Consider the following 12,774-nt stretch of genomic DNA (forward strand, 5'->3'; position numbering starts at 1 on the left):
CACCACCACCACTCCTTCTTCTTCCTTAAAGCCAAAGAAGAGGTGCACATCTGCATGAATCGAATATTAAAAGATATCACTTCTTAATTCCTCACTTTCCCAAAAACTACAAGATTTACCATTTATACCAAATTCTAAACACAACGTTGCAGTCATTCATGACCCACAAACCACGACTCGTCCTGCCGCTTCATCTCACTCATCGCACTTTCTTTCCACACAGAAGAAAAAACTTGACATTCGAATTTTTGCCAAAGCCAAGCGTAGGCCATCCCCCAAAATCGAACAATGTAGATTCAGATTCGTGTCTCTATGTGACGCAAGAAAGGGAAAGGAAACAAATGTGCGAACAGAGAGAAAAACCGGTCTGTAATTTCTGAAATTTTTCAAGGAACCGTCGTCATCTCCTCGTCGTCGTCGTGGTCAGTCGTTCGTGATCATTCTTTTTGAGAAGATGTGGTGGTTTCCTGTGAGTCCGCGGCGCTTCTGTCCCAGTGTTGGAGGAGTAACCTTGATCTTCCTTCTGTTAGCGGTTTGCTTAGCGACGGGAGGGATTCATGTTCCGGTTAAAATTCAGGATAAGGTAAGATAATAGTTTTTCCAGGATTTTGTTTTCTACATTTCTTGCAGTGCGAAGTAAGAAATGTAAGAAATGCGAGGTGCAAGAAACTGGGAGAAATGTGCAAGAAATGTGCGCCATCTAGCCACGCGCCGGATGAACTATTTACCCCGGCGGGCGCACTTTCTCCCACCTTGCATTTCTCCCAGGTCAAAATATTCACCTGCAAGAAACCACTTTCTTGACACTATTTCTTGCAAGTGGTTAAATACCTCCACCTGAAACACTGGGCGTACTCACGTCAACCCTTCGCATATCTCGCAAACTGAGCAACACAACTTGCAAAGTTCTGCTAAACTTGCGAAATTTAGGAAAATATTTGCAGTAAAATCTCGAATTGTTTTTCGCAAGTTTTTAGGAATGTTTTTATTTCGAAAAATAATTTCACAAATTCATGAAATTATAGAAATTAATGGAAACAGGTGTTCCTTTAAGTAGAGAGATTTGCGAAGATCAGAAGTTCCGAATCCCCTCATAAAGCTAACTTTGTGAGGGGATTCGCAAACGATTTCGTATTTTTTGTAAATGAGTGGAGATGCGAAATGAGATATTGTCTTATTTCAGTGATTACATTAAATTAATAGCTTACGTAATTCAGTGAGGACGATATAAATAAATTCGCCTCGTTCTTCCAGGATGCCGACGCCACCCTGAAAGGCATTCAAGCCCCGATCCCTCTCCCCACCAATTTCGAGGAGAGGTTATCCACCGAGATGAGAATGACGACGGCGGAAAAATCGCGAAGAATGGGGGACCCTGCCCCCATCTACAGGGACAAAGATTCCCATACTCGCGGGGAGGACCAGGCCCGCGCATTGGGGCGTCAAGCGCGAGGATTCTTCTCATTTTGGCCGTTTTCCATTGAAATCACGAAAGGAAAGGGGGCCGATCATCACCCCGGGGGTGGGGGTGGATGGGGACCGTCGCATTACGGATCGTAAGTGCACCCTTATCTTTTTACGGGTCTATTCTCTCTCTTTTTCTCTCGGGTTTGGGCAGTGTTTCGTTTTTCCTGCGGGTTTGGTACATTTCTTGCAGTGCGAAAAGCAAGAAATGCAAGAATTACGAGGTGCAAGAAACTGGGAGAAAGTGGGAGAAATATGCAGAAATCTAGCAATGTGCCGTGTGAAGCATTTATCGCGGCGGGGTGTAGTTTCTTGCGCCGTGGATTTCCTGCGGTCGAAATATTCACCTGCAAGAAACCACTTGCACGTGGTTATGTATTTCTTGCACGTGCGCATTTCTCCCAGGTAAAAATATTCACCTGTAAAAAACCACTTTCTTCACGTTATTTCTTGCACGTGGTTACTTGCACGTGGTCACTAGCACCCAAAATCAACTGAAAAAAACGGTCACATTTATCACAATCTGCTGTTCGCAAGGACAGGGACAGAATAATGACGGACAAACATTCTTCCTCCGACTGACTGAGTAACATTAAATGAAAAAAAAATTGTAAACTCTGTAAAATTTAAATGCCACCCACAAAAAAATCTTATTTCCCATCTTCTTAAGGTCACCACTACCACCTTTCAACCATCCGAACCCGCACCAACTCACGCATCGCGCCGGGGTCACGCTTCACGCGAGCAGTCATCCCATCAAAAAAGCTGCGAGATTCGAAACTCCCGCGGAACACGAGGCCGACGACGAGCTGGATCCCGATAATGACCCCGAAGTCCAAAAGTTACGGTTGCAAATTTACAAAATGAAAGTTCGAGCGAAAAAGTGGAAAAAAATTTGGAAATATAATTTAGCCGAGGTGAAGTCCATCCTCGTCTCGAGGCTTATCGATTTTGTCGAGTTTATCTAAAATTTCGAAATCGAAATAAGCTCAGTCAGTCGGAAGAGAATTACATATTTAATTGCTATTTATTTTATTTAATTATTTATTTATTTATTTATTTATTTACACAATTTTCAAAATTTACGTCTCAACAAAACGCCACCACTCGCGAGACGTGCTTTGTAAAATTTACATGTCTTTTATTACGTCCTGCTTGTCATGGGCGGCTTATCATCACAGGGCGGATAAGTATTTTATGGGTTTACGACATGGGTTTACGAAAAAAGGAGAATTTACGCAAAAATTAAAAAAAATTAATCCTCCGATTTTTCTTGGTCGAATTTCTTTCAGTAAAGAAATTAACATATTTGCAAAATTATCCATATTTTTTGAAAAAGTATGCAAAAGATTTAGCTATTTTTTAAAAATAATAGCGTAAATGTTTTTGCATATGAAATATTTGCACGTGAATTTTGCGACTTGCTTTAATGGAAGGGTTGATTTTCGCAAGATCAATATTGATGTATTCAATATCGAAACTTCGAAATTTTTATGATAACAATGTTTAGTTTTTGTTATTAAGTATTGAAAAAATATACATTTTTTGCAAAAAAATGTAAAAGATTTACCTGTTTTTCAAATAATAGGGGAAATATTAGCATGTCTGAAAACCTAGAAAAATAAAATAAAACAATTTTTCCGATTTCTTCAAGTTTGGTAACACACCCACTAAAAGTTTCAAATCAAAATTCAGAATCAAATTCAAGAAATACTTATCCGTCCTCTGCTTATCATGTCCTGTTCTGTCCCTGTCCTTAAAAAATCTGTCCTTCGAGATATTTTCTTAATATGCTAATCAATCCTTGTCCCCCAGCCATAAGGGACCCTCGACTGGATTCCATTTCAATAAAGGGATCACTTTTAAGGCTGGGTCGCACCTGAAGGGTCACCACGAGGGCGGAGGTCACGGCGGAGGTCACCAGCAGCACGGGTGGGGTTGGGAGGCGTCCATCGAAAAGGAGAAGCATCAACTCAGATACGAAATCCTTAAGCTAAAAGCAAAAAAGAAAATCGCACTTCTTCAAAATACTGTCGAACTTAAAAAACTTTTTAGCATTATTCTTCAAAAAATTGTACAAGCTCTCGAGTGGTGGCGTTGATGGGATTGTCCCGGGTTTTTAATTAGCATCATTTTACGGCGGGTATTTATTTATGAAAAAAAATTCGGGGATTAATAGTTAAGAAGTAGGGAAAAACTTCAAAATATTTATCAAATAATTACGAAAAAATCTGTAAGAAATTATATTTTAGGTTTTTTGCCAAATTATTCTTTTGACCTTAAAGCTCAATTTGTTGGTAACCAAATTTCTTTACAAGTCTTAAATTGTTAAAATATTTATGAAAATTTGAGGAATTTTTTATGAGAAAACGATAACAATTTTACGATTAAGCGTAAAAATATTTATTTTTTAAGCCATTTTCTTCCAAATTATTCTTTAAAAATCCAATTTTTTAACAAATATTTTTTCGTACAAAATCCTTCAAATATTGACAAAATATGGAGCAAAATTGCCAAATTTCGCAAATAATACCCCGAAAATTTCCAAGTTTTCCAGTCATAGCGTCTCAAATAAATAAATATCCGCCGTATCATGACCACAAAGTTCCTTGTTACTATTAAATATTTAACTATTTATTTGTCCTCTTATTAAATAGTTTTAACTGTTTTTTATTATTAAAAATATGTATATGAAAATTTAACTTAAAATGTGTCGGAAATAAAAGGATTACAATTAAAGAAAAAAAAACATTTCGTGTATCATTTTAACCTCTTCTTTACAGTTACACGTCCTGGATGACAGAATCTCAGCAGCAGCAGAAAGAGCACGGGAAAAATAATGGTGGCGAAGGATATCCCGGGTGGGATGCAAATGCTCACCCGTACCAGTCCATTTACCACGGGGGATATGACCCCAATGACCCCGAGGTCCATTATCATGGGGCCTCTTCCGAGAAGAAGGGTTTGACGGATGAGGAAATCCTTAAATCAGAACGTGAGTAAATTCTGGACAAGGTTATTTACGGGTGTCCGGGCATTTCATGCCCCACAATGCATATCCCCATATTTCATACCCAACATACTTCGTTCCCTCACAATATTTATATTTCGCGTCGCAAATTAAAATCCAGAACCTAAATTTTACGACTTGCTTTAATGGAAGGGTTGATGTTGGCAAGATGGAAGCACAGAGTTGGATATTTAGGTGGAGAGATTTACTCAGGAAAAACAGTATGTGAGGATATGAATTGTGGGGGAATGAAAAGTGTGGGGATGAAATGTGGGTTATGAAGTACTCTAACACCAAAATACTTACCCTGCAACCCTGCTCACGTTAACATCGTATTTCACGAATAGTCTGCAAAATTGAATGATGTCCTAAATTTGGTAACGAAAATTTCAGCAAAATTTTAGACGAAATGCTAAAAATTTTCAAAAATTTGTCAAAGTATTTATCTCAATTTGAATAATTTGTAAATCAAAAATCTAATCCTTTTCCAACAAGGCTTTCGAAAATTTATGAAATTTCACCAAATTTAGTTAAAAGTTATTATTATTTGTCATACGTAATATTTACGAAGCTTGTCGTGAGTGAGTACGCCCATTTTAAAGAGTATTCTTTTTAACATGATTTATTTATTTTCAGATTATCGCAAATATTTGAAATACAAGCACAAGAAGATCAAAATTCTGAAAAAGAAACTCAAGTGGAAGAGAATATTTCAAAAGGTGTTGCAAAAACATATCAATTTTGCGGATAAGATTGTCCCATACTAAATAATTTACATTAATTAGAGTTACCTTATTTATTTATTTATTTATTTACGATTTACAAAATTTCTCGGAAGACCTAGCTTACAAAATTTTGTGAAAATTCATAAATAATTTTGATAAATAATTTTGCAAAACGTATTTTAAATTTTACAATGCTACGCGAATTGTTGCACTATATATTAATTGTACTCTTGCAAATATCAATTTAAAATCATGTCACCATTTGTTCGCAAGCTATGAATCCATTGATGTCGGTCATTTTTGTGCAAAATTATTCTTGACTACGAATCCTGGACATTTTCACAGCGTCCTCGCCACGCACAATGCAGAACTCGCAGCGGATGCTCACAGATTTTGACCAAACTAGTGTCAATCGATCGCAAATTTGATTAGTATGAAATTTGCGAAAGACACGATCTCCCAATGGGCACATTTGGCCGAGATATTTGCACCCGAAGAGGAGAAAACGCAAAGGAAATTTGAAAAGTGTAAAATTTGTCAAGTTTACGATGGGTATTTTAGAGTCATCGCTAAATGATTTTGTATCACCACCACGAAATTAAACATAAATGACTTTTATTCATTTTTTTCTTCAATTTCTACACTACAAATTAAACTAAAATGACGCACTGATACTGACTGAGAATTTACATGTACATAAGCTTCAACTACAACTATGTACGTAATACATGTGTAACAAGTAACGATTAACTATTAAAACATTAGAACTAAATATATTTAAATAAACATTATTCAGCCACGCATGAATTTACCATTTTTGGTACAATGTACTTTAAAACTGTTTTCGTGCAAATACTGATCCAGACAGTGGCCGCGGAAGCCGTTGGAGGGACACTTGGGGACATTTACATTGTAGGATAGGGGGAGGGCCGGGCTTATATAAGATGGGGAGATGATGCGGACATCGAATAACCGTGGAGCATTGTCCCCTCACCCTTCCGCGGCCACTGGTCTCCAGACTTAATTAAGTAGTAAATACATGTTGCCACAAAACTTAGCGAACCTTCATAAATTACAAAACGCTGTAATATTCGTGTTAAGGAATTTAAGCTATTACAAACATGTACGTAAATAAATAATCTACATCTCGCTACGACCTACGCCTACTCTAAACTTTCATGTACGAAAAGACTTTGGCAGAAGAGAAAGTAAAACTACTTCCGGTTACGGGAAAGAGCCACTTGATTTATTAAAGTTGGCTCAAAATTCAACCAACTTTGCTACATATGCCACGCGTCGAATGACCTTGAAAAAGATGTCGACATAAAATTCGAATCAGAGATCGACATCGACCAAATTTTTGGTGGTGGTGCAAAATTTTGGTAATTTTTCGGCGGCGTCTCAAGCAGGAAGTAGAACTTATTGGTAGCGACGACGTGCGTAGAATGCTACCTTCCAGCGTAAGATCGGTGGCGTCGACCTCTGATTTGAATAACCTTGCTCTTATCGATCGATATTCACTTTTACGCTTACAAAGCTTTTCCGCAACCATTTTAAATTATTACACGATAACGTCTACAAACTATTGAGTAAATTAAATACGAGTACATTAACTGTTTCGTTTTTCTTTTTCTAAAATTTCTAATTTTACAAAATTTTTTGTGTAACGTTAGCTCGATTCTAATTCGGGGGAAATTTCCTCCTCTGCCAGTCGGACTGGTTCTGCACCTTCGTCATCTTCGTCGTGATCACTTTCGCCGTCGCCGAGTGGCAACTCCTCATACTCGCCCCCAGGGGCACCTAACGTTTTGCAGCCTTCTTTACACCGGCCGACTTGGGAAATCCTGAAGAGAAAAAACGTATGTACAACACGTGCCTTTTTATGTACTTATCATTATCGTAATTGCTTTATCCGGCGTGTTGGTTAAGCATATAACTATGTTAGTTAGTTAATAAGCATAATTTACAACTTATCGCTGTTATGTTAGATAAGTGTTGTTGGTAAAAGCAATCATGGACACTATTTGCTACTAGAAATGAAACCATACTGATGGCCTAGATTCTATGCATTTGTAGTAGCTACTCGCTATTTCTGGAAACTTATTAAATATTTAAACTTACATAGTTTTGGTTACGATACTATTCCTGACGCGTAATAATTTTAAAAATGTATGTAAAACGACGAGATTCAATCAATTCCACGTTATATTTCCATGATCCCTTTCATAATTCAGTCACTGCACTAATTGTAGTCTAGCTCGTATGGAAATCTAAAATGAATCTATTTGTCTGAAAAATTCTGGTGGAAATTAATTCCTCAGAATCTTGCACGTTCACATATCTACTCTGCATAAAAAGTTATGCATATAAGTAGTACAGAGTTTATTTTTCGCCAGGTAGATTTTCATACGAGCTTAAATTACATTAAATATGTTACGGTATGAGAATATTATTTAATTGAATGAACTAAATCCTGATGATTTAAGAGAGATGACAAATATTCTCAATTGTTTCCAGACTAGAAACTTAACTTTATACACACATTTTAACAAGATAACAACTACAAATAATTACAATTTTTACGAGTACTTTTTACATTGCACAATTCAACATTAGGGCTTCACTATTTAAGAAATAAATCCGTGTAAAAATCGACATGTCGCAAAAATCGCACGTTTTTCTTCAGAAATCATGCCCAGTTTATGAATAGATTAAAACGAACAAGATTTGTTTTTGCTGAATTAGTTCTGCTTTCCAAAGACGAATCGTTAAATTTTTGACAGACCGATTTTCATGGATACATGACCTTTTACATGGACAAAGCAATACGAACAGGAAAATCAGGACATATGTACAGCTTTTTTAATCCGATAGCTTTTTCCAGTACATATGTAAGTCTATTACACTCGTGATTATCTGTATTATTATCAGCGTCGAAAAAGTACGCATTTTGGAGCATCATAATCCCATATAAATCCCTTTTTTCTTAGAATACTTATCAAATATTTTTAGATAACGTGGGTATATATTTACATATTTATTAAACAAGAGGACATCACATTACACACTAATAATTTCCCCCTTTTTACTAACATGAGCACAAAATTCCTTAATTATGGTTTCGTATACATACGATTTCACATCTAAATCTCATCACATCACTTTTTCCTCAAGCTAAGAATGTGAGCCTTCGATAAGCTACCGTCCTTGGTCTGACACCATACCACGTGTTACATACAGAATATATACATATAGATAACCACTTGCAACATAAAGTGTAACCACGACGAGACACTTATCATAGTAACGTGGTTTTCATAATTTAGTAAAATTTAAACACGATGAAACACTTATCATAACAATTATCCCACGTGGTTTTTATGACTCATTAAAATTTAAATACGACAAGACACTTATCATAACTATTAACTGCTGAAGGAGACCTTGTTTTCATGATTTCGGCAAAAAACTAAATTCACTACAAATACAATACACATTTACATATAACCACGTGGAAAGTAAAGTTAACCAGAATGAGACACTTATTATAATAATTACAAAACGTTGTTTTAATGATTTCGCCACAAAATTCGCTCATGGAAAACAGTAGATACTAATGTATGCAAATATATACAATTTCCGTCACCCCCACCACCACCTTAGTCCTTATTTTGCCCTCTGTACCACCCACCACCCACCCTACTTTTCCTATGGCACCCTTTTTTTTGTGGGGCTCACCCTAAAATACTGGCCAAGAGGAGGCTGACACTCCCAAAAACGAGGGAGTTTGCCATATAAGCATTTCCTTGGAGGTGACTAGCTCCTCCTCCGGAGCCTTTGGAGACCGAGATTTTGCCCCCGTATCGATTCAAGAAGTCCAAAGCGACCCCGTTCGTCCAACCGAAGCCGACAACGACGTCGTATTCACCTCCGCCACCAGGGAGACCGACCACCGTCACGTCGTACTAAGGAAGGTAAGAGGATAAACTAGTTAGTAATTTGCGCCAATGGTATAAATAGTTTAACTAGAGCGTAAGTTAGGAAGTAGTTAAGTATAAAACCAACGACTTAACAAGTTATTTAGTAACTTGCGCCAATTTTGTGGTTTAACTAGGGCGCAAGTTATCAAGTAGGAAAGTATTAACCTAACAATTTGACGACTAGTTTATAACTTGCGCCAATGTTATAGTTTAACTAGGGGCGTAAGTTACCAATGATTGAAATCTAAATCCACAATTTAACAAATTACTAACTTGCGCCAATAATGTTATACTTTAACTATGGCGTAAGTTATCAAGGAGTGAAATATATGCCCATCTTTTTTCTCTCAACATGTAAATACTTATAACATTTTGAAAATTTACCGTAAAAATCGAAGAATTACAAAAAAAAATCTTGAAAAAATTCGCATCTTTTTTTAATCTATTCATGAAAACGATAACCCACATTACCTTCAAGAAGATAACCCACCTTCTCAAACATTTTATCCTTACTTATAAAAATCAAAAAGGAAAAATTGTAATAAAAACCGAAATTTTAAATAAAATCTTGTTAAAAAAAGTGCGGATTTTTTTGTAAAATTATATTCACAAAAATGATAACCCATAAAAAAGATAACCCACCTTCTCAAACATTCTATCCTTTCCTTGCTTAAACGCCGCGTAATTTGTGGCAATCCATTTTTCCGCAATTTCAAACGCCAACGCTTTCGCTTCCAGATTCCCCGTGTTATCGAGCGCATCCACGATAAGGTGTTGCAGGGGGGCCCATCCGTTCGGAAAGTCCCACTGCTCCCCGGCATGCGTCAAACTGGTCGGAATTCCACCCGGGTAGGCGAGAGCCCCGGAGCGTCGCAAGTACCCCACGACCCGGTTGACCACGGAGACCGCGTTGTGACTTCCGGTCCAGAGGGGAACCACGTTCGACGGGTAGAACTCCTTGCGCAAGGTTTTCGTCGCAATTTCAAAATCGAACCAGCAACCTTCCTCTTCATCCCAGAGTAATTCGTTAATCATGGTTTTCCATTCGTGCGCGATGGACTCGTACTTTGCGGCTTTGGTCGGTGCCCCCGTCTGCGAAAGGGGGAAAGTATATTAATTTTCGGCTTAATGAGAATGGGGATCGATCAGCGGGTGCGATCCGATTTTGAGCAAATTAGTGCGAATCAATGGCAAATTTGATTAGTATGAAATTTGCGAAAGACACGATCTCCCAATGGGCACGTTTGGCCGAGATATTTGCATTCGAAGAGGAGAAAACGTGCCTTAAAGTCGACAAATTTTACACTTTCCACATTTACTGTGCGTTTTCTCCTCTTAGGATGCAAATATCTTTTGCAAATTTAATTGGTACGAAATTTGCGAAAGACACGATCTCCCAATGGGCACGTTTGGCGAAGATATTTGCTTCCAAAGAGTAGAAAACGCGCTGAAAATTCGGAAAGTGTAAAATTTGTCGACTTCACGGCGCGTTTTCTCCTCTTCGGATGCAAATATCTCTGCCATACGTGCCCATTGGGAGATCGCGTCTTTCGCGAATTTCGTACTAACTAAATTTGTCATCGATTGAGACTGGTTTGCTCAAAATTGGAGAGCATCCGCTGGGAGGCCTCCGTTCTTCCGGAAATTTACGCTCTAAAATTTCTGGGCCAGAAATAAATGATACAAAATTGCTGCCCATTTATTTACTCACCATTCTGTGAAAGTCGGCCAACAGTTTTGCATTCAAATGTGTCAATGCGTTCAGTTCCACGGGAATGATATCGCGAACCTTCGTGTGACTGAGGTTACCTGGAAAATTAAGAATGCGAGGTCAGAAATCACGCCAAGTGTCACGTGGTGACCCGTACAAAATACAAAATACTACCTTGAGTATCACCACTCGGATTGATGAACCACCTCGAAGAAAAATCCCAGCCAGATTCCGCCCCAGATTTCAGATTGAAGTACAACTCGTCCTTTTCCTGGGTGGAGTTGAGCTTATCCGCCAGGAGAAAATCCTCCCTGATTTACAACCACAAAAATTACATAATGTCGTCACTAACGTACGTAGGACTCATCACCAAAATCAGCACATTTTTGATCATTTGTCCTCTCTGGGAATTTATTTTAAAATTCTGGAAGACAAATTTGTAGAGCAGGTCGTTCCCAATTTTTTAAAAGAAATATACACTCCAGATTTTTCCACTTTTTGGCGGAGGAGATCTGAAGTGTTTAAGAAGCCTTCAGAAAAATTGGAACTCGTCGAAACTCGCTTAAAAACTCGACGCCATTCCATCCATCAACTCACTGAGGACAAATTTATCGTCCAGAATTTTAAAATAAGTTCCCAGAGGGGAGAAATCCTTAAAAAAGTGGTAATTTTGACAATGAGTCACCGGTTCCAATTTTTCTGAAGCCTTCTTAAACTTGAAATATCCTCTTTAAGAAGTGTCAAAATCTGGAGTGTATGTTTTCATAAAAATTGGGAACGACTTGCTCTACAAGTTTGTCATCCAGAATTATAAAATAAATTCCCAGAGCGAAAGAAATGATTTAAAATTTGAGTCATCACGTTAAAAAACTGTCCATTTTTTTTACCTGTACGACTCCGGCCGTGGTCCAGTCAGCTCGACGTTGTACCGCATAACGCGATAACTCTTGCCCTCCGCACTTTGCACGGTGAGGGACCGATTTTGCACCCAGAAATTGAACTCCTTCTCCAAAACGGGCAGATTAGTTCGGACAAAGTCGATGTCTTTGGTGTGGTCCAGGTAGAGTTTGACCATCGGGGTGAGAAAGGGGGGTTGTGACCGCCGGAAATAAATCCGCCCCCCGTTCGGTACATATCTAGAGCATTTAAAAATAGGAATATTTTGAAAACTCGGTTTTTTGATTATTCAGATTTTGGTAAAATCGGTTTTGGATTAATCGGATTTTACAAAATTATAGGAAACCGGTTTTAGAGTATGTGCAAAACCGGATTTTAAAATCAGTTTAATACAAATTTTAGAAAGTTTGCAAATATAATAAATTTTTTAAAAATAATTTAAAAATAATTTAAAAATTTAATACAAAAATTAAAATTAAATTCATTAACAGAAATATTAGCTCCAAAATGGTTTGTCTTATTAAAAATCAAAACCGGACAGTTGTAAAATCGGTTTTCGATCAATCCTTTAAAAACCGATTTTACAAAATCGGAAAAACTGATTTTCACATACCCCAGAAGATTCACCATCTCGACGAAGTTCTCCAGCATGCCGCGTACCGTGGTCCCCATTTCCGAGAGGAGGAGCCCCTTCATAATCCAGTAGGAGTCCCAGTAAAAGAACTCGCGGAACCGGCCGCCGGGGACGATCACGGGGTGCGACGTGTAAATCATGGAGTATAATTCCGCCCTGTTTTTCACATCGTCCTTTATCTTCCGCCCCAACTCTTTCCAGTACGAGTGGATCTGCGTCGCCCAAACCTGCAGGATACGTGTTCACATTCATTCATTTGAAACTGATTATGATACTGAATGAAAATTAATTTCCTGTCATTTGAATATCATTTCTGAATGCATAACGAAGAATGAAAGGATTTTTCACTCTAT

The 12,774-nt window shown here is 37.8% G+C and overlaps 2 protein-coding genes across 7 annotated transcripts in view; one reads left to right on the top strand and one right to left on the bottom strand.

Moving 5' to 3' along the window:
• On the top strand, window positions 1–5,981 carry LOC110856877. 3 transcript variants are annotated; one of them, XM_022105461.2, is made up of 4 exons: window positions 15–583; window positions 1,255–1,556; window positions 4,248–4,459; window positions 5,111–5,981. In XM_022105461.2, exons 1-4 carry the CDS (start codon window positions 455–457, stop codon window positions 5,239–5,241), a joined length of 774 nt encoding a protein of 257 aa, XP_021961153.1. In that variant the 5' UTR covers window positions 15–454; the 3' UTR covers window positions 5,242–5,981. The 3 variants fall into 3 exon arrangements, with proteins under 3 accessions (XP_035713257.1, XP_021961153.1, XP_021961154.1); XM_035857364.1 differs by lacking the exons at window positions 4,248–4,459; window positions 5,111–5,981 and adding an exon at window positions 2,135–4,215 and having other exon boundaries at window positions 1–583; XM_022105462.2 differs by lacking the exons at window positions 4,248–4,459; window positions 5,111–5,981 and adding an exon at window positions 3,280–4,215 and having other exon boundaries at window positions 70–583.
• Window positions 5,798–12,774, bottom strand: part of LOC110856749 (trehalase) — a 23,227-nt gene continuing 16,250 nt past the window's right edge. For all 4 annotated transcript variants that reach the window (XM_035857361.1, XM_022105286.2, XM_035857363.1 and 1 more), the window contains 7 exons: window positions 12,401–12,648; window positions 11,778–12,026; window positions 11,065–11,201; window positions 10,891–10,988; window positions 9,822–10,271; window positions 8,938–9,164; window positions 5,798–7,043 (listed from right to left, as the gene is read on the bottom strand). In XM_035857361.1, the coding sequence (XP_035713254.1) occupies window positions 6,869–7,043; window positions 8,938–9,164; window positions 9,822–10,271; window positions 10,891–10,988; window positions 11,065–11,201; window positions 11,778–12,026; window positions 12,401–12,648 (1,584 nt within the window). In that variant the 3' untranslated portion in view covers window positions 5,798–6,868. The remainder of the gene's footprint in view (window positions 7,044–8,937; window positions 9,165–9,821; window positions 10,272–10,890; window positions 10,989–11,064; window positions 11,202–11,777; window positions 12,027–12,400; window positions 12,649–12,774) is intronic.

This window comes from Folsomia candida, unplaced genomic scaffold (genome assembly GCF_002217175.1).
Source record: "Folsomia candida strain VU population unplaced genomic scaffold, ASM221717v1 Fcan01_Sc017, whole genome shotgun sequence".
Lineage (NCBI taxonomy): Eukaryota > Metazoa > Arthropoda > Collembola > Entomobryomorpha > Isotomidae > Folsomia > Folsomia candida.